Source organism: Eucyclogobius newberryi, unplaced genomic scaffold (assembly GCF_026437365.1).
Source record: "Eucyclogobius newberryi isolate DKJ021-1_F unplaced genomic scaffold, fEucNew1.0.hap1 SCAF_11, whole genome shotgun sequence".
Classification (NCBI taxonomy): domain Eukaryota; kingdom Metazoa; phylum Chordata; class Actinopteri; order Gobiiformes; family Gobiidae; genus Eucyclogobius; species Eucyclogobius newberryi.
In genome coordinates, this window is record NW_027315735.1 from 8878918 (window position 1) to 8900199 (window position 21282).

Genomic DNA, 21282 nt, shown 5'->3' on the forward strand with positions numbered 1-21282 from the left:
AACTTGCAATCCGTTCATTGACTCTTCATCTTCTTTTCCCACTCCCCGCCACTCCCCACATCGATGACCTGTGGAGATGCTCCTCGAGTCCCTGGAAAAGCGGTCGCTTCTCCATATGAACAGTTCTTCATCTGCCTGGAAGAACTGGTTCTCCTCCTGAGTGGGTCCAGCTCCACTGTCTATCTTGCGTACGCCTGTCCGTCTGAGGGAGTCGGATCTCTCCTTCACTGTGGAACTCCTCCAGGTTTATACTTTTTCCCCAAGGTGTTTTGTATTTTTTCCGAGCCGAGAAGGAGAACATTGTTTAATCCGTTTTTTACTGTCGCTCTCCGAACAACCGCTGTTGTGATTATGGGCGTTACAACAAAAAATGAATTGAATTGAACTGAGGACTCTGAGGCTGACTCGTCCATCATCCAAGCTGAGGTCACTGAGGTTGTTGGCAAACTGGCAGGGCTCTGGGGGTGGATGAGATCCGCCCCGAGTATCTTAAGTCTCTGGCTGTAGTAGGACTGTCTTGGCTGACATCGCATGGCGGTCAGGGACAGTGCCTCTGGACTGGCAGACTGGGGTGGTGGTGCCTCTGTTCAAGAAGGGGTGTGTGTTCCAATTACAGAGGGATCACACTCCTCAGCCTCCCCGGTAAGATCTATTCCAGGGTACAGGAGATTCAGGAAGAGCAGTGTGGTTTTCGTCCTGATTGTGGAACACTGGACCAGCTCTATACTCTCCATCGGATACTTGAGGATAGTACAAGTACAAGCAAAGTACAAATACCTAATCCCTCATTCATCCAGGAGTGTTCCAATGTTCTCATTTGAGCATTAACAAAAAATAATTTCTTGAATTGAAAACATGTTACCTCTTGAGATCCTCGGGCTTCCCCCATCCTCCTATGAAGAGTTTGGAGAGGAGCAGCCGTCTGTAGAAGACGTCCAGGCGACTCACACCCATGGACCTGGCATCTGCTCACAGGACAAGAGCATTTGTTCATTTCAGCCTCATAAAAATATAAGATACTGTTGCAAGGGAAAGCAAATACCCTCACCCACTTTTATTTTAAATGACAAGAATTATGCATTATTTGTATTGTTATTAGCCTTTAAACATGCTCTTGAATAACTTTATTCCACTCCAATAGCCGGCTCGGGGTGAAAATTGGGAGAGTCTGGAATAGATACAGAAATTTGGACAGCACACTAATTTTAATAGTTGCAATTCTTTAGCTTGGACTGAAATATGGAATAAGGTTCCATATTCCAGTCTAGCTTTTATCTAAACTGGTTGAAAAGACTTTGAGAGCCACACCTAAATATTTGAGGGATTCCTTTTTCCCCATTTATTTTTAATATAATAAGTATATTGTCTATACTGTTCTGATTTAAAAGCCTTAATACATATTTCAGTCAGAGAGTTATAATGGCCATTCTCCGTTTGATTTCATGGTTATAATAATACTTTAATATATATTACATATAATAATATTTGTAAATATCTATTAAAGTCCAGAATTAGACTTCCAGTTATGTGTCGGTCAAGAATCTAGACCAGGGGTGCCCAATACGTCGATAGCGATCTACCGGTCGATCTCAGAGGCAGTGAGGGTCGATCCCGCCGAAGCGCCGAAGCGCGCCGGAAACCGCCAAAAAGCGCCGGAAAGCGCTGAAGCGAGCGCTGTGTAACGCATAGGAAGGAGGGGAGAGGAAGTTCTGGTTAAGCCTTAACCTTCATCATCATTTAACGTAGTTGTGGTCAGTATTTTATTTTCAAAATACTCAGCTGTATTAAATGGTCTAGTAAAATAGCAGATTTTTGCTCTGCTTTTTATATTGCATATTTGTATATGATGAACACTATTAGACTATTAATGAAAGCCTACATTGTGTATCTATAGCCTAATTATGGTTAAAAACAAAAATAAAAATCTGTTTAATGTTTAATACTGATAATAAAAATAAATGATACAATAATTTAGATCTATAGGTAGATCTTCGGGCTTTGTCGAATATAAAAGTAGCTCGTGAGCCGAAAATGTGTGGGCATCCCTGACCTAGACCAACACATACCCGGAAGTCTTTTTCCTCTGAGGGCCATATTCGAATCGAGTTAAGTGGTGGAGGGCAAGACTGTGTCCTTTGGTGTTACAAATTCTTATCATTAGGCTGCCCCAAATAAATTGTCTGTTTGCTGTAACCCGACCCAACATTTTTCAAGTGGGTCGGACGGTAGGCAAATTCTTTTTTTTTTTTTTACTTTGAAGGCAAAAAAAAAAAGATCAACATTTTTTGACTTGGAGTGACCACCAGGGGTCAGGCTTCAACAGTCAATGACGGAAAACGTCTCGATCAACCCGATCGGGAGACTAAATGTCCCGATTTTAAGATATTTCAATCGACCTTTTGTATGCCGTTATCCTTTATTTTGGTAGAGAAGGCGAGCGGGGGAAACATGCGGGGGACACAGGCGCCGCCATGTTCCCACCATGTTTGTTGTGATGATGCTGCTGGGCGTGTTTCAATCCCAGAATACATTGCGTAAGTCAAATTTAAATCAAGTCACACCGTGATAGAGAGTGACATACTATGTACTATATAATATGTACTATGGCCACTTCAGTGGCGCAGACACAGGTAAACCTACTTGTAAAAGGCAATATAATTTCCGTCTTGCGCTTTCTGTTATGTTACAGAAGCATGTGGAGGACTGAAAATGAAAACACACGTGTTGCGCAATGCGTTAACGGTCTTTTGGGATGTAAGTTAGGTTCAACCTGCTGTTGTGATTTTGGGTGTTGCAAAAATATATATAGATTATATGAAAATTGCGAGATTATGGAGGATTTACGGGAGCTGAAAGCTGAGGTAGTGAAACTGTGGACAGAGAACAAGCTCTGGGACTGGTGTTGTGATCCCTTCATTACGATAGAGAGCACATCGCTTGGGCAAACAAAGACAAAAAGCTGATAAACCACCAGGCCTGATAAAAAAAGGTTTCTTAACCATCATGTGTAGGAGCACATAATGAAGGCCACAAAAGTTAAAGAAGACCTTTAGTACAAAGGCAAAGGAGTGTTCTTCGCCAAGGCTATTCCACACAAAGTTCATCAATAATGAGAAAAGTTTCACATCTGTGAAGAATTCAAGAGGAGACAACTAAGGCATGGCTTCACGTTTCCAACTTCTGGTGACTTTTGAAAGTAAAGAACATGCGTTCTAAACACCAGCAGAGGCAAAAGTGCTCCTCAGAAAAATGCTAAACACAGAACTTAATAGCAGCAAGAAATGCGTGCAGGTTGGATCACAGCCGACCCTTCTCACCCTGGACACTGACTATTTGAGCCACTCCTCAGGCAGGAGGTTACGGTCCATCCAGACCAGAACCACAAGAACAGTTTCTTCCAGTTCTTGGAGAGGTTTGGTACCAGGACTGGACTGAAAAACATTCGGGCAGGCCTTCATTGGGAATGAACCTCCCCCATTTTCACAATCCATTATATGATCAGATTTTGGGTTCAGCACATGTTTTTGATATAAACCATTTAGTTTTCCATTTTCTTTTCTTTTCTTTTTTTCAGTTTCATGTTTCTGTAGTTCTTGTGTTCATATCTTGTGTTCACCCAAAGAGTTTCAAAGCATTGGTAACTTAATAGGAGTAAAATCAATACAATCAACCCAATGGCATCGGAAAAGTTGCAAGTAGCATCTTTTAATGTTAATGGCACATTGAACTCAATCCAGGGCTCCCGCTGCACGCGTCTGAAAATGGGGGAGCGGGAGCAGGAGCCACCGGGACAGTGGAGGCGACGAGGGGCTTTGACGAGTGCCGCATCTCGCTAATCTCACAACACATAACTGTGTTACACATAGTTATTGTCGTGAGATTAGCGAGAGGCTGCGCTCATCAAAGCCCCTCGTCACCGCTGCGCGCTTTTCACCCCGAGAACCCCAAGGATGTCGAAGTCAAAGGGGTCAAACTCACTCACGTCCAGGACAAAACAAAGACGTGTCGTGTCTAATTTTTCACGTGTCTGGGCAAACACACAAGCTCACTGAGCACACTGAGGACCACTGTGAGCAACATCAGATGTGCACGCTGTGGCCACGATGTCAAAACCATGGATCATAGCTAGTTACATTAAAATAATCAAATTACAGCAGCAATTTTCATCAGTTTACTTTTATTACAAGAAATTAGGCCCACTTAAAATGAAAAATACAAAAATCCTGTTGTTCATGAGATGTATAGTAGTTATATGTGAGAGTCCTGCTTTAGCCTGGCAGTGGTCCAGTGGCACAAGCCATTCCATCCTGAAAGAACTACATTTCTTTTTTACTTTGGCTTGGTGAGTGGATTTGTCCCTGGCGCTGCCCGTTCGTTTCGCCATGATAAGGGGATGTGTCTTTTAACTCTGCCGCATTATTGTTAGCTAGCGAACCTGCAAGGTGCGTATGGGCAGGGCAAATACGCACAATCAATGGTGGCAGTGATTGGCTGTGTAGCGTCCCCCGCGGTCGTCCGCGTGGACCGGCGCACCCGCGGTCCGCTGCGCTACGAGACTAATTAGACTAATTTCTCAGTGAATATGAGTCTGATTGTAATAAAACACACAGCGGTTTGAAACTAAAAATATAGAGAACACGGGTTACACGACGTGTTCCCTGGAGAGTGCTTCTACTGTCCACTAGTCTTCTACAGTGTCAAACGCTTCCGCTTCATTCTAGATTGCTCCCGGTGGCCGTTTGGTAATTAGATTAGATTAGGTCTAATATTAGATATTAATTAATAGGTTTATGGTGAATAAAATGTTCTGCACGCCATAGATTTTCTTCTGCGCGGTGCGCAATTGCACAGGCGCACAGCTTAGAGGGAACAGTGCCCGTAAGAGAAGTCATTCTGTTACAAACAGCTCATCGTCATCTGATGACGAGTCTGGTGGTGATATGTAAATTGTGAGTGTAAAGACGATTAATATGTAAATGAGACTCATGCAGATAGTCATCTGATGATGATGATGATGATGATATGGAAGAAAGTTGTAAATAAGGCCATCTGACTTGGTGTTAATTAATTTGTTCAACAACTAATTTTATTTGCAAGTTTTGTGTTTAAAAGTTAATTCAGTTTTTTAAAAATATACTATTTACAAATACATTTGAAATAAATAATCGAAAATATTGATTGTCATTTTTGTGTTTTGCTATGTAACTTATCAAATTGCTATACAAATTTGAAAAAATTAATGGATTGTTTAGCAGCACTGCTATACAAGAGAAAATCCTTCATCTGAGCCCTGCAAGCAAACGATCAAAAATATAAATCAAAAATGAGAAAAGAGAAAATATACATTACATACTTAGAAGAAACACAGTATTGTCCTAATTATTATACAGAAGCAAACACAAGAGAGGAGTTGCAATATTGATCTCAAACCTAATAGCTTTTAAACAAAGTTTTGAATGTAAAGACATATATGGCAGATATGTACAGGTTAAAGGAACCATTAATGGAAAGGTTTTTACTCTATTGAATGTATATTCTCCACTAGGGAGTGATAGCACTTTCTATACTAATATTGCAATATATATATTGTTGCAAACCACTCTTTGTGTTCAACCTACATAAGATGTTTAAAAACTCTAGAGGCACTGGAGGAGCAATAAATAGTAAATTCCACAAATTGAAGAAAAATATAGGACTAATTCAAATCTGGAGAGAGATTAACACAATAAACCCATTTTTTCCAATTCACTTCAGTATAGATAACTTACTTTATTTTCAATAAAGACAGATCGAAAATGACTTAGGCAGATATAGGCAGAAACAGACTTAAAGTGACCATGCTCCTCTCTACATTACTGCAGACTTGGAGGAAAAAGCCTGCTTAATGAACCTCTGAATATGAAAATGTTTTAAAATAATCCTGAGATTTATATGGAGGTAAATGACAATGGTGAAACTTGTCATTTAGCATCATGGGATGCTGCTAAAGCAGTGTTGATAGGTAAAATGATAGCCATTGCGTAGATAAAAAAAGAAACAAAGGGAGAAAAACGAAATGATCCACAAGAAAAACTAAAACTGCTGGAGGTAAATCATGCCAAGAAGGGGAGTCCTCAAATTAAATTAAAAAGATAAGGAGAAATTAATGATTGACCTTACAGGACATAGTTAAGAAAATGCTCTTTACCAAACAAAGATATTATGAGAGTGGATGAAAATTTTCTAAATTATTATTCTGGAAACTTAAAACACTTCTGAAAGAACAATTTTTAAAATAGAAGACAGGAAGAGTAATCTTAATTAAAGCCACGCTAGTGGCGATGATGGCTCTCGCCACCCGCGCGACCGCCTTCCTGCCCGTACATGTTTTCTGCTGCGTTTTGCGGCATACCAAACAACATAATTCTGTCTCCAAAATGAGGTCCGGTTATCAGTTGCAACAGGTTTACTCCAAACAAAGGAAATGTGTAGTCTAGAGTCTGACGTAATCCCTGTTGAGTCAGTAGGGGCGCCTGTAGTTGTTGTTGTTGTTGTTTTATGGCGGTTGGCAGTGTTGTGCCTGAACGCGTTCATTGAACGAAAGTTCATGAACGCGTTCATAATTTTGGTGAACGTGAACTGAACGCACTGTATTACTGCCGACGAACAATAATATGAACGCGTTCATTCTGGTGACTGTGAACGGCAAATTCTTTCTTTTTATTTTCGTTCAAGAAGGGATCTTCTCAAAATGGGTTGAAGCTGAAAAGACGTAATTTTTTTCGTCTCTCTCTGGACCCCCTCCCCCCCTCAAAAGACGAAAGACTGGCTTCACATAAAATTTTACGCGTCGATAAAACGATAGTAGCTTGATAGACCCTGCTCACCTCTAGTGAACATCCCTGAACATCCTTTGGTATGTATATCAGTAGAAGTTATGAATTCTCCAAATAATGTCACCTGTTGCGAAAAACACACCGTTATGTTGCCCGATTTCTAGAGACTTCCAGGCGAAAAACACACCGTTATGTTGCCCAAAAAGAGCCCATGTCTGGCAAGTGTGAGGGCTCCGAAGTTGTAGAGGCCGATAGATAGCGGAGACAGACAAGAGATTTTGCGTGTCGCACCGCGCTGCGCATGCGCATGCGCATCAAAACTGAAAGCAGCGACAAAGACAGAGCAGCAAGGAGTCGTCCTACGACCAGTTACGTGAGTTTTATGTCGGTGAGAATGGGAACAATCTGCATTTCTGTGCAAACTTTGCCTCTGGGGAAGGCTGTCCCTTCAATGTGAATGTAAATCCTGGGTAAGGATTCAAAATTGGATATGAAATTAAATCTGACACATAGTTTCAGCATTAAACTAATAAAATAATTGCTGCCTGTGGTTGAATATGGGCTGTGGAAATAATTTAGAACAAATATTGCATAGTATTGAAAAAAGAACTGAACTAGTTCATTTTTGGAGCTGTGAACTTGGTTCAACATTTTGAATTATGATCTATGTTCATTTTAAAATGTGTGAACTATGAACTGAACTAGTTCATGTAGAAAGTGAACTTTCCAAACACTGGCGGTTGGCATCCAAGTGTGGCATTACCGCCAGACTTTATTCTTCAGACTTTGTTGTATTCGTTAGAAGTTCTTCTTCTGTGGCGCCCATAGTGTCTACTCGTCAAAGGTAGCTCTATCACTCTCCCAAGTTTTAAGACTTTATTCTTTATAGTCTAAAGAATAAAGAATAAAGTCTTTAGTCTTTATTCTTCTAAAGCCAGTGACCCGGCTGCACCTCCTCCTCCCTGTACCTCTGTCACCTAGCAACAGAGACCCGCCGCTAATGCTAATGCTAATTAGCGTTAGCATTAGCACTAATTAGCATTAGCGTTAGCAGGAAATTAAGCCTTTTTTGAGGGCGTGGTACGCAAAGACCGTAAAGAATATAAGTACAATTTTGAAAGAAAAAAGTCAAACATGGCGGCGCCACTTTGATTCGACATGCTGACTTCCTGTTTATCATACAGCGATGCTGCCAGGTGTGTTTTACTCGTCAAAGGTAGCTCTATCACTGTCCCAAGTTTCATGTGTCTAGGCCAAAGATTAGGGTTTCATGTTTTTTTCTTTTTTGAACTAGTCGGCACTGTTGCAACGGGCGTTCTCGCAACCTCCATTTTATTGGAGTTCGGGCCGAGCCGATCGCGTCGATGTCCCCATGTGTGACTTTCATCGATGTTCAGGGGTAAAAAATGCCAGAGTTGTGGCATAAGAAACCAGGGAAGAACAACAGTCTCGAGCATTCCATTCCATGGCTCGAGCCTAAAGGGGCTTCCACACCGCCGCGGCCGAAGCGTCCAGTTTACATTCAAAGTCTATGGTAAACGCGCATCGAGCACGTAGTGCGTTATCCGCGGCGCGATTTCTTCGTTTTTGCGGCGCGATTGGTGCGTTTTTTTTACGCTCTGGACCCTTTGAGCGCGCGTATGAGCCGGCCGAGGCGACGAAAGCGGCTTACGCGACGCGTTCAGATATGTTGAGGTCTCTGCAGCTGAAGCGTAGCAGCCGCCGCAGGAGCCAATCAGAGCTGACGCTCCAGTGACGTACGTACGTAAGTATTGCCCCTCGCATTTCCGGTATTACCCGTGGAATTCCCCAAGAAGTGCCACTTTTTCCTTGCTCGTCAACAATGGCAGACAAACGATTGATTGTGGCTGTTTGTGGGAGAAAGGAACTGTATGATGTATTCACGGTGGAATACAGAGACAGAAATAAGCCCGGCGCCTCCGTGTGAGAGTTTTGAAAACCAAAAACGTGAAAACAACGCTCTCGATATCCGCCATTTTACACAATGAAAGGCCACACCGACAACAACTCCACTGCTCATGCGACAACATCTCTACTGCGCATGTGCGCAGACAGCTCGAGCGCGCCATACGCGCGACTGTGTACAGTGGCCAGGGCGTCGAGAGCGCGCGTCCACTGCGTAAACCTTTCAAATGTATACGCGCTCAAATTCTGCGTCGGGCGCGTTTAGGCGTCTGCGGTGTGTACGTACCGTAACTAGAGCAGGCTGCGGAATAGACGGGGGCCCGGGGCCAGTAGGCCCTCTAATCGCTGGCGGGCCCAGGGTTTGAATTAGGAGGGGGCCCGCCGTGCCCCTGTATCGAAATTCCTCAAACAAATCAAGATTTAAATAGTAATTTGGCCATATTTGGGGCATTTTCATTGCTTAAGTTTCGTTTTGACAGACATGCCACTTCGCAGTATTCTCGCTTCTCATTGGCCAAGCGGTGTCCGTGATCTAATTTCGATGAAAGCGGGCATCTGATTGGCCGCTGTGTTCGGTCGCGTTCAGGTGTACTCGGAAATGCCCGGTCTAATTTTGTACCCCTGTTTGATCCACTACCTGCCATTCACCTCTGGAACGAGGGAGGAGCAAGAAGGTTCATTGAGTCTGTGCCTGACAACCCTGACACAGAGTTAGATCAGGAGGAGGAGGAGGATGATCCTGTGGAGGAGTATGTTCAGCTGGTAATGAAGAGACTGGAGCAGCTGGCCTCAGACTCTGAGCAGGAGGACTGTGGCTTCTGCTAAATCCCCCATCCCCAATCCCAACCGCAACCGCATCCTCCAAGGCCCCCCCCCCTTTGGAGTTGTTAGCATCGGGGCAATGTATATATATTAGTAGTTTATTTTGTAGGCTGTGATTTTATATATTCCACAAGATCTCCTTGTGTCAAATGCTGTAAACAGTATTTATTTTGTATCTAAGAAACTATTATATTGAATTAAACAGTATTGAAAGATCATGATCTCTGGTTTATAGGAATTCAGTATTTGTGCTCTTCCTTCATATCAAATAAAAGATGAAAGTACTTTAAATTGTTTTACATGCTAATAACGAGGTTTAAAACAACAAATTTATCTTGTTCTTATGATGCCGCGCGCGCTTGTGGGCACCTGAAATTGCTGGGGGGCCCCTAACTTTTTTAGATAGGGGCCCCCCTGGCCCCTAACTTTGAAAATCTATTTCTCAGCCTGTAGAGCTGCAGCTATTGAGTATTATTATTTTAGTAATAAAGTAATCTATTGATCAATTTCTTCAATTAATCGGTAAATCTTTTGTACATTCCATAAACCATTGAAAAGCATATTACATATTTTTTATTAATAAACCTTATAATTCATAGTAATAAACAAATTACAAATAACAGTTTCTGCTTAAAATTACATCAATTTGTCTTAATTTCACATAAGTATGTCCCCAAAACCACTATATATATATATATATATATATATACATACATGACTACCAATAATTAACTCACCAGACTGTTTGTGAACAGTTATAGTAGCTATGAATTAATTTGTGTTTATGTCAAATAACTTAAAATAAGAAACTTGTTTGATGAAACTTGTTATGTTGAGTGAGACCAGTGATCCTGGTGTTTTGCAGCATTAGCTCCATGTGCCGTTCACTTGAGTAATCACATTACTATATTTACTCGATTAATCATTGCAGCCCTAATCTGTACCAAACAAGACCACATTCAAGCATTTGAATCATTTGAAATTCAGAAAATAAAGAAGAAGAAATAAATTATTTTCTGGACAAATAATTTTTTTTTTTTTTAAAATAAATATTTACAAATGATTCTATCCCAAAAAAGTAGCCTAATCATTAGAAAAGCCTCCAGACCTGTCATCTGCACTGTGACCTGACCTGACCTGACACTGGACGTGTCTTTATCACGTTCTTATCACAGAAGCGCACGCAGCGCACGCGGCGCGCGGAGCGCACGCGGCGCGCGCTCCGTACTGTCCCAGGTCAGGAAAAATACTCACGTCCTTTCACTGACACCAGATTTGAATGTGTACCGCAGGTAAATACTACAGTTAGTGTTCCGTTACCTCACGTTGCACCAGACACTTTTACGCCGTAGAGAGGAGTCTCTTGCTCGCGGTGAACAGTTGAGGTGACCGCGGAGTGACCATGAAAGTGACCAGAGACCTTCCAGCAGACACGGTTTGGAACCCTGCACTATTCGTTACGGCTGTTCAAACAGCGCATGCCTGGATATTTCTGCGCAGGCGCTGAAGTTGCTGTAATAACCATACTTGGGACAAACTTAATTTTTGAGATTCGTTTTGAGATTAAACGTTCACTCGAAATAGAGCTCGAGATGGAACGTCAGAAACGACCATGGAAATCCGCCATGTTATCTGCTGGTGTGCTAAGTATGAGCCAAAAAGTTGTAAATATATATATATATATATATATATATATATATATATATATATATATATATATATATATATATATATATATATATATATAATCTGAGAGCCACTATCACTCTCCGAATACTTCTGAATGAACGCTGAGTTAAGTATTGAACAGTTTTCCGGATAGCTAATTAAAAAACATTTTTTGCCTTTATTTAATGACTATCAATAGACAGAAACTACCAACTGCAGATTTTGGCTAAAATATTTTCCAAACGATTAAATATCTAGATGAAATCATCAGTGATTATCAAAATGGTTTTATGGCAAACCGGCACATAAGTTCAAATATATCAAATATTAGGCTGGTACTCGACCTTATTGATGACTTTGATCATATCAAATGCCCTCTTATTATTCTTATACTTCTATTTTTTACACATTTCTAACATCAGTTAAGGGTCTAACCCTATTTGAAAGAGAGATCAAACGGACACAACTAGCTCATGATACTTGAAATACAAACTACATAGACATTGCCTCCAAAATGTACCACCTTTCCACTGTTTGACCCAGAACCTTGTGGAAACAATGCATTTTTGACCATCAATTTCTTTTTCCTAATGCTTAAGGTCACTAAAGTATTGCCAGAAATGTACAGTGCATCCGGAATGTATTCACATTGCTTAACTTTTTCCACATTTTGTTATGTCTTATTCCAAAAACGTTTGCCTCAAAATTTACCCGTTAGAATTATTAAAGTTTGTAAATGTCCTTGTACTGAATCATTCCATTGTAAGATAATGGGATGACCCAAAAATGTTATTACACATTAAAGCGTGTAAAATGATTGTTATTATTATTGGGCTTCCTATTACGGCGGCATAAAATCGATGACAAGAATAGTTCATCGTATTCTGCAGCAGCATTTTGTCTTCTTCATACTTTTTTATGTGACGTACACCAAAATAAATAAACTATTTACCTTGAGGTATTTCTGGTCTGATGAACTCTAATAAATAATAAAAAAGTATTACACAACAGCAAACCAGATCCGGCCGTTCATGTTTTATATCTTATGATACTCTGAATCTTGGCCTGATGAAGGGCTTCAGGTGACCAGTATTGACACAGTTGCCATAGGGATTCTTTGTTTGAAAGTATTCCGGAGATGTTCTTGCCTTCGACCAGTAGAGGGGGCAGTTGCGACGCGTTCTGTAGTTGTGTGTTTAGACAGATTCTTGACGGACCATATGCCCTTCTCATGCCACTCTCCCAACATGTCTGAATAAAATGTATCAACAGTTCCAAAGGGGTATCATGTGGTGAGAAATTGTGTTGTGTGGACAATTATTTTTAATTATATGGAAGATATTTTCCAGTAGAGTATGATCTGTGAGTGGAATGAACAAGCTTGGTAGTTTCTGGACCGTAGTCCAGAAATATAAAAGGAAAGTTATGCCACCAATTTAAATCCAATGCATGATTTTATTCAGGACATTGGCCTAGAAACAATGATTTGGTAACACAAGAAATAATCTAGATTTACTACTTCATTTTTAAGAGTGCCAGGCCTCATTTAAGACGGCTGCATACATTTTCAATTGCCCCACATAAGCTGGGGACACCCTAAAATCATGTGAACCCCATGTTGAGAACCACTGCAATATACATCACACACAGAGAGCATTGTGGGAAAGCCGTGTTCCTAGACCTGTCAAATGATCTATAAACGTTTTTCTTTGCTCTTCAGGTCATTGAGCAGCTGCAGCCGAGTCTGAAATATTTTCATGGGTTTCAGAGTGATGAAAATCTAGGACTGTTGCCATAGCAATTTATTACTCACTTATCTTTTGAATGAACACTCATGAACTTTTTTTCTCTGGTTAAGTATAAAGACAGTGCTCCGCACATCAGATTCTGTGCCAGGTGTGTAGGAAAAAAGGTGTACGTGACACTAAATGTAATAGCGGAAAAAATCCTGCACACTGTCTTACTTGCAAATAAATTTATTGGAGAAGGCATTTGCCTGACGAAGGCTCAGTTGCCAAAATGTTGCCCCTTCTCCAATACATTTATTTGCAAGTAAGACAGTGTGCAGGATTTTTCCCCCTATTCTGGTTATGTATAGCCACCCCGTGATTTCTTTTGGACAGGAGATACATGGAGGAGCATTTATAGTCCATGCAGATCATGCGGCTGTAGACAGTTGAAATCGGAGCTAGCTGCTAGCCGCACGGACCCTCGCAGACACGTCAAGCACAAACTGGGCTTCAGAGTGTGTGTGATATGTAATTAAAGAGCTGGGTACATTTGTGAAACCTTTAATAAAATGACCCCAGTAAATACATGAATGCTTTGTTTTTAAGTGGCTTCAGTCTTTTCAGCCCATGTTGTGGCGGTTGCCGTAGCCTCTTCGATGAGTGTCTTTATAATCGTCCCAGCTGCGAGCTTTGTGCAGACTCTCCTCATTGTCGTTCTCTGCCTGCCTCTCCTTCTGCTCCTCCTGAACCTCTGCTGGATCCCTGTCCTCCTCCACATCCAGCCTGTGCGGGATGCCCTGGTCAGGCAGGACGCCGTGCTTCTGGTGCTCTGTGAACCACTCATCTACGGTCATGGTGGGCAGACTGGGGTAGCCCGCCCCAAACACCCGGGCCTGTCAACACACAAAGCATTTACAAAGAGTTCCCACCGAGCCCCACCAAGAGGACAACTTTACAACCACATCTAGACCGGTCCAGGGCCGGCCCTGGACCTCAGACTTAAACGGAGCACCTTTTAGGCTTTTTTATGTATAAAGTAGGGTTGCAACAAACATTTTAGTAGTTTACTAGTCAGCTTAGTCAACTGGTCAAATTATTATTTCTGTTGTACCCAAAGACTTTTCAAATTCATTATCAATGAAATAAAAGGTTGAAATACGGTGACTGAACACTTATGTATACAGTTTTATTGATGAAAATCTAAAGTTTATTTTTTTACATTTTAATTTAATAAAGCCAGTCTTTGTTTTTAAGACCCGATAACTATTACCACGATAAAAAAAAAAAAAGTTTAGAGTGCTAGTCATGATTAGCCAATACATTGTTGCAGCCCTAGTGTAAAGATATTATAAAGAAAATATTTAATGCATTGAATAAAAACTATAAACAGGTTCTAAACCTCAATAGTCAGCCGAACCCTTATTCATTTGGGGGTTGTTTAGAATATCAATTGACATCATTATCATATAAAAATGGTGCCATAAGATTTGAGCTATAGAGAGCTAAACTAATGTACAGTATTCACAGTTTCACCTTATCCACATTTTGTTGTTACAGAAAGGATTTAATTCATTATTTGCCTCAAAATTCTTCAAACAATACCCCATTATGACAACATGAAAGAAGATTGTTTGAATTATTTGCAACTGTATTAAATATAAAAAACAAAAAAGCACGCAAGTGTTCACAGAATTTGCCATGACTCGAAATCGAGTTCAGGAATATAGTTTTCCCACTGATGGTCTTTGAGATGCTTCTACAACTTGACTGGAGCACTTGATACAATCACCAACCAAACTTATTGGTGTTGAGAGGTTCTGCAAAGACGACATGTAGCAAGTCTGTAGCATTAAACTCAAAAAGACTTGAGGCTGTGAATACGTACGTACACACGCGCACAAGGGTGGCAAGGGCGCTAACCGCCTTTGCCACAGTGCACCATTCTATTCTAACTACCTTCTTTCACGTTGGTATTATGGCATATTGTTTGTAGATGTTTGAGGCAAATAATGAATTTAATTCATTTTGGATTAAGGCTGCAACATAAACTGTAGAAAGTGAGGTGCTGTGAACACCTTCCGTAAGCACTCTACATGTTTCATTCTGCTCTTTATTGTAGTAAAACAACATTACAGGGATTATTCTCCTGTGGGTCTGCAGTTTCACATGTAGGACAATACGGGGACAATAATGTGCATTGTAACCTTAACTGTTGTGGCTAAATAGACTCACCTGGACTGCATCTTTGGTGAGGATGAAGGGCTTCATGGGTGGTCTGTTGGACTGGGATGGGGGCATGCTCTTTAAGACACCCATGTTCTTGAGGATGGGGATCTCCTGGTCAATGCTTTCCACTTCCTCCAGACTCAGGCTGATCCAGCGGCGCAGGTGAAGCAGGTAGAACCGACGGCTGATGTCCTCGTCTGCCTGCCCGCTGTCCACAGCACTCTTCACAGTCTCCAACTGAACCTCCAGCTCCTTCTTCTGACGATAGCGTTCAATCTTAGCCTGTCTCTGTGCTGCCATGGCCACAAGGTTAGGCTGACCCTGACCCGGCTTGGAAACAGAACAGAAGCACGTGTTAGAAGCACAGGTGTTAATGGAACGATCGAGTGGACATAATGAATTGATTGTGTTTTTCTCTCCGGTAACTGCTTACATAATATGTAAGCAAAAACACAATGACACTTCCACAATGTATTCCTAACAAACCGAAAGGGTGACATTCTACTAAATCTTTTCAAAATTATTTTCAGGAGTTAAATGGTCACATTTATATAGCCCTTTTCTACCATCAAGGCACTCAAAGCACTTAACATCAAGGAACCAGTCACCATTCGCACACACAATCACACACCAGAAGTAAGCAGACACTGGGGACGAGTCCAGTATTTGTCCCATTAGATCAAAAAATCCAACACATTTGTTTATTTATGAGTTTATCGAGTTTGAATGAAGTCTTCTCCATTTTTCATATGTCCAGTATAATGTCGGTCCTTAATCCTTGGTTAGGTTTGTGTCATCCATTTCTTATGAAATCCATTTCTTATGAAAGTGATGATATTTTTTCAGCCAGAAGAATGTTCTAGATGTATCCATTTATTGTGTCCATTGTGGAAGTCTTGAGGGCCAGGAACATAGTTCTGAAACTGAGTGGGATGATGTCAAAAATAGTCTGCAATGCCTTGTTAATCTCAGTTCAATATTTCTGAACAGGGCAGTTCCATAGCACATGGTAGTGGTTTGCCTAGAATTTCCCTGTGAATAATGTGCACTTTGAAATGCTAAAAACATTAGAAACATACTGACTGTCTTTATTAACTTTTGCAGTCTTCATGACGAGCTTCTCACGGTGGTTCAGAAACTTCATATCAGACCTCGTGGTTTATCAGCTTCTGGACTTCTTGGGCCCAGGCGATGTGCTCTCTTCTATAGTGATGGAAATGACCGCAACTTATGGTCAACATGGAGATTACGCTGTGTGAGATGATTTACCTGTGTCTGTGTCTTCACATCTGGTTCATCTGCTCCTGAGCTTGTGCTTAGCGGGCGAGTGCTACGTTGTAACATGAGCTATTTGCACAGAATTATGGTCCATGGTAGTGATGCACATGGTAGTGATGCACATGGTAGTGGTGCACATGGTAGTGATGCACATGGTAGTGGTGCACATGGTAGTGATGCACATGGTAGTGATGATGAACATGTCATGTTGACAGGTACCAAATGATCGGTACCTGTCATGTTGACAGGGACGTAAAAATAATTATTTCAAGGCTTGCAATACGTCGATCGCACTGAAGCGCGCCGAAGAGTAACGCAGAGGAAGGAGGAGAGAGGAAGTTCTGGTTAAGCTCAATCTTCTATCATTAGCATAGTTGTGGTCAGTATGTCTTATTTTCAAAATACTTTGCTGTATTAAATGGTCTAGTTTAAATAGCAGATTTTCTCTTTATATATTGCACATTTGAATATGATAAACAATATTAGGCTATTAATGAAAGCCTACATTGTGTTTCTATAGCCTAATTATGGTCAAACAAATAAAAACCTGTTTAATACTGACAATAAAAATAATACTAAATCATACAATAATTTAGATCTATAGGTAGATCTTCGGGCTTTATCAAATATAAAAGTAGCTCGTGAGCCAAAAATGTGTGGGCACTCCTGTCTCAGACAATGGGGAACAGAGGATGATGAGCAGCTGGAGGGACCATCATGGGAGGACACGCCCCTACATCGGATGTACCACCGGAACATAACTGAAGTGGCTGATATCACAAAATCCTACCAATGGTTAGAAAGAGCTGGTCTGAAGCCGTGATTGGGCAGAGCAAAAAAATATGTCCCTTTGCCGTAACCCTTGGTAACGACTTGGTAAAAAAATAGCCGACTGAAAAAAAGTATATCGGCAACTTTGTCAAAATTATGCCAATTTCTTTTTCTCTCTCATATCTCTCGCAGACTCAACCGTTTTTCCAAAAAGCGCTATGTTGAAGCAAGGAAACAGAGTGAGAATTAAGAACAAGTTGATGGTTTCAAGACGTGGCATGATGTGCTAGTGGACTTGGAGGTGAAAAAGATGAGATTGATTGCTATTCTGTGACGCTGAGTGCCAACCGAGTCATTCCAACGAAGTGGAGTTGAACCAACATATTCTGGTAAATGGTAAATGGTCACATTTATATAGCGCTTTTCTACCGTCAAGGTACTCAAAGCGCTTTACATCAAGGAACCAGTCACCCATTCACACACACATTCACACCCCAGATGTACGCAGACACTGGGGGGCAAGTTGGGTTAAGTGTCTTGCCCAAGGACACAACGGCAGTATTCACATGAGGCAGCTGCGATCGCACCGCCAACCTGCGGGCCAGTGGATCTGACCGCTCTGACTGAGCGGGGAGTCGAACCGCCGACCTTTGGATCAGAAGACGAGCACTCTACCACTGAGCTACTGCCGCCCTGGTCGCAACGGGATTCGACATGAGCCTGAAATATGCAGACTTTGTCATGTATGATGACCAAGACATGGAGAATGAGGATTCTACGACAGGAGAACGCCATGACGTTGATGATACAAGCTGCACAAGTTAAAACTCTCCCAGACAAAATTCCAGCCACATCAAAAAGGTTTAAAATAAATCAATATTTAAATTTATTAACGTTCACACTTGTCGTTGTCACTTTATTTTCAAAAGACGTTATTTAAATGTTTTTGTGAATATTGAGTATGGGCCCTGAATTGATTTTAGATTTACTGTAAAGTCAAAACTATAACAGATAGCTAGGGCACAGGCCCCTGCCCTGGCCCTGCTGGAGACAATCAATATAAATTCAATTCAAATGCATATAGACCTATTAATTATTAATGGTAGGCCTATGTCCTACATATGATATCAATTTAAGAATGTCTAGGCCTATCAGGGTATACTAGTATAAAGTATTTTTTATGCCTTCAAAGTTAAAAATAAATAATAATTTACCTACCTACCTTCCCACTTGAAAAATGTTGGGTCGAGTTACAGCAAACATACAATTTATTTGGGGCAGCCTCATGGCAGCACAGGAGCAGGCCCAGATCTACCACACCAGACAAGACCCGAGGTGTAGACTGTGCAAAGGGGGCCCTGAGACAATCCCGCACATAACGGCAGGGTGCAAGATGCTGGCAGGGACAGCATACATGGAGCGCCATAACCAGGTGGTTGGCATAGTGTACAGAAACATCTGTGCAAAGTACGGGCTGGAGACCCCAAGGACAAGGTGGAAACACCTTCAAAGGTGGTGGAGAACGACCGAGCCAAGGTCCTTTGGGACTTCCAGATACAGAATGGTAACAGCGAACCAACCGGACATAGTGGTGGTCAACAAGGGTCAGAGGAAAGCCGTGGTGGCGGACATTGCAGTGCCATGGGATGGTAACATCCGGAGAAAGGAACATGAGAAACTAGATAAATATCTAGGCCTCAGAGAGGAGCTGGAGAAGGCCTGGAGCGTGAAGGTATCGGTGGTGCCCGTAGTGATCGGAGCACTTGGGGCAGTGACCCCCAAACTGGAGGAATGGCTTGAGCAGAACCAGGAAAAACAGACATCTCAGTCCAGAAAAGTGCAGTGCAGGAACAGCAAAGATACTGAAGAACCCTCAAGGTCCCAGGCCTCTGGTAGAGGACCCAAGCTTGAACGGGGACCACCCGCGGAGGGTGAGGTGAGAGTTTACGTGATATATCAAATCATGAATTCATTTAACACATTTATTTCATTATTACATTTTCAATTAATTGTGTGCACATTTAATTAATTTACCATTTAAATAATTTAATTACATTTAATTTTCAGGCGATTTAATTACGTATATATTTAATTTTGGCACCTTCCATATGCAAGATAAACCTGAATACATTTAAAGTTTTCAGTTTACGCTGGAGGGATTTAACTTAAAGGCGGTATGGACGATTTTTCGGCGATTTGAGAACGCAGGCGGAAGTGCGCATGCGCACTCCCTCTTGCGGACTGATACAACACACACGTGCGTTTGTTTATTAGCGCAACGGAGCGCATCGCATTTCTCGTCTCCCGTAGATTTCTGTCCACTTCTGCGTCAGCTCGAACGGTCTTTCTCCGTCTTCATTTTGCCCCGTACACTGAGGGAACTATATTATGATAGATCCATGCGCTTAGGCACGCGGAAACGTGGAGACGAGCCTGACGCGGCTGCAGGTGAGCGATAGGTGCGTTTTATGATTGATACGTGGCAGGACAAATGATTTATCCACGCCACGAGGAAATATGATTAAAAAAATCGTCCATACCACCTTTAAATTACGGATAGATATTTACATTTTATTTTTCCCCCGATGATTTAATAAAGATATAAAACAACACGAATACTATTATACTTCTTCTATAATTCTTTTAAATATGACTTTAATGACCAGGATCAGGCCAGTGCCCAGAACAACCAGTCCCGTAGAAAACCGCTCTTACCGGGGCAAAGGACGAGGTGCTCTCCGCCTCTGTCTCCTCACACGTCTTGGGCATGTTGAACTGGAATATGTTGTAGTTCTTACATCTCTGCAGATAGTCCACAAAATAAACTCTTGCGGTCTGTAGTATCTCCAAACGCCTCTCCCGGCTCGTCTGCTTGAGCGTTAGCGCCCCGAGCAGCGCGGGGAGCAGGAGGTACCGGAGCTCGGCCGTGCACACCTCCTCCAGCTCCTCGTTGCGGCTGAAAAGCTCCAGCTGCGCCACTCTCATGGACGCGCTCTCCAGGCTCCGCACGGCCCGCTGCACTCGCTCCTGGACGCTGTGGCTTCCCATCGGCTCCTGCGTTTTGTCCAATTCTTCCAGCGCGCTCCAGCCCCGCTCGAACTGCTCGGACAGCTTCACAGAGTCCGGCTCGGTGCTGGACAACTGTGGAGGCTTCGTGCCCTGTTCAGATTTCGCCATCTTTGAAATGTTTGGTTCCGGGTGGCGCTTCTTTGGCGTTTTGTGTGTTACTCTACAAAACTGATAACCACTGCCATCTAGTGGACTAAATTGAAGATTGTAAAGCCTATAACGCAGTGGTTCTTAACCTTTTTGGAGGTACTGAACCCCACCAGTTTCGTAAGCGTATTCACCGAACTCTTCTCAATTGGAAAAAAACGTTTTTTTTCAAATTCAAAACATAAGTATATATATATTTTACTGGTGCACAAAATTAACTGTGCATCAACATTTTCACACAAAAACATAATAATGAATATTTACTGCAAATCAGTGTGACTGCTGTTCCCTTTCATAAACCAGTTCAGACACGCTTCACCTTGACAGGTGCCATACTCATGTCCTTTTTGCAACAACACTTTCAACAAGAACAGAACAAGGGAAATGGCCCCAGAGCCTGACCTTTTGGTCCTTTTGGGGCCAGGCTGGTGCCAAGACTTAGCCCTTAAAGGAGGGTTTTGATTCAGGGTAAACTCTGGGGCCTGTTCCCTATTCCTTTTGGCCCTTTTGGGGCCAGGTTGGTGCCGTGTCTTAGGCCAGATATAAGGGCATTGATACAGGCTCGACTCAAGGGCCTTTTCTGTGGTCGTTTTGGCCTTTTTGGGGCCAGGCCGGTGCAAAGACTTGGGCAAAAAAGGACAGATTGGATACAGGATAGACTCTAATTATAGCAAGAGCAAGCAATTGTTGTGAAAAAAGTCAAATTAGTTAAATAAATGCTTAGTTTTTTAAATGTCTCCTTCAATTTAAGACTAAACATTTGAGGGTGTCCCTGGCTGTTGCGTTACGACGCACATCTTTGTGCGCAAAATATTTCTTTGGGACAGGAC

At 41.9% G+C, this 21282-nt stretch overlaps 2 protein-coding genes across 2 annotated transcripts in view; both read right to left on the reverse strand.

Moving 5' to 3' along the window:
* Positions 1 to 11036, reverse strand: part of abhd18 (abhydrolase domain containing 18) — a 26309-nt gene extending 15273 nt beyond the window's left edge. Inside the window, exons 1-2 of the mRNA XM_072435471.1 lie at positions 10884 to 11036; positions 863 to 965 (exon numbers count right to left, since the gene is read on the reverse strand). Of these exons, the coding sequence (XP_072291572.1) occupies positions 863 to 954 (92 nt within the window). The 5' untranslated portion in view covers positions 955 to 965; positions 10884 to 11036. The remainder of the gene's footprint in view (positions 1 to 862; positions 966 to 10883) is intronic.
* A 2470-nt stretch (positions 11037 to 13506) lies between these two features.
* igbp1 (immunoglobulin (CD79A) binding protein 1) lies at positions 13507 to 20433 on the reverse strand. The gene is made up of 3 exons (XM_072435673.1): positions 19952 to 20433; positions 15194 to 15517; positions 13507 to 13854 (listed from the first exon to the last, which is right to left on the reverse strand). Exons 1-3 carry the CDS (start codon positions 20411 to 20413, stop codon positions 13582 to 13584), a joined length of 1059 nt encoding a protein of 352 aa, XP_072291774.1. The 5' UTR covers positions 20414 to 20433; the 3' UTR covers positions 13507 to 13581.
* Positions 20434 to 21282: the final 849 nt, after the last annotated feature.

Coding starts and splice junctions, on each gene's coding strand:
- igbp1 (XM_072435673.1), bottom strand. CDS start 20,413: ATGGCGAAATCTGAACAGGGCACGAAGCCTCCACAGTTGTCCAGCACC. Junction 15,518..19,951: donor GCACCTCGTCCTTTGCCCCG/GTAAGAGCGGTT, acceptor TCTGTTTCCAAG/CCGGGTCAGGGTCAGCCTAA. Junction 13,855..15,193: donor TCACCAAAGATGCAGTCCAG/GTGAGTCTATTT, acceptor GTGTGTTGACAG/GCCCGGGTGTTTGGGGCGGG.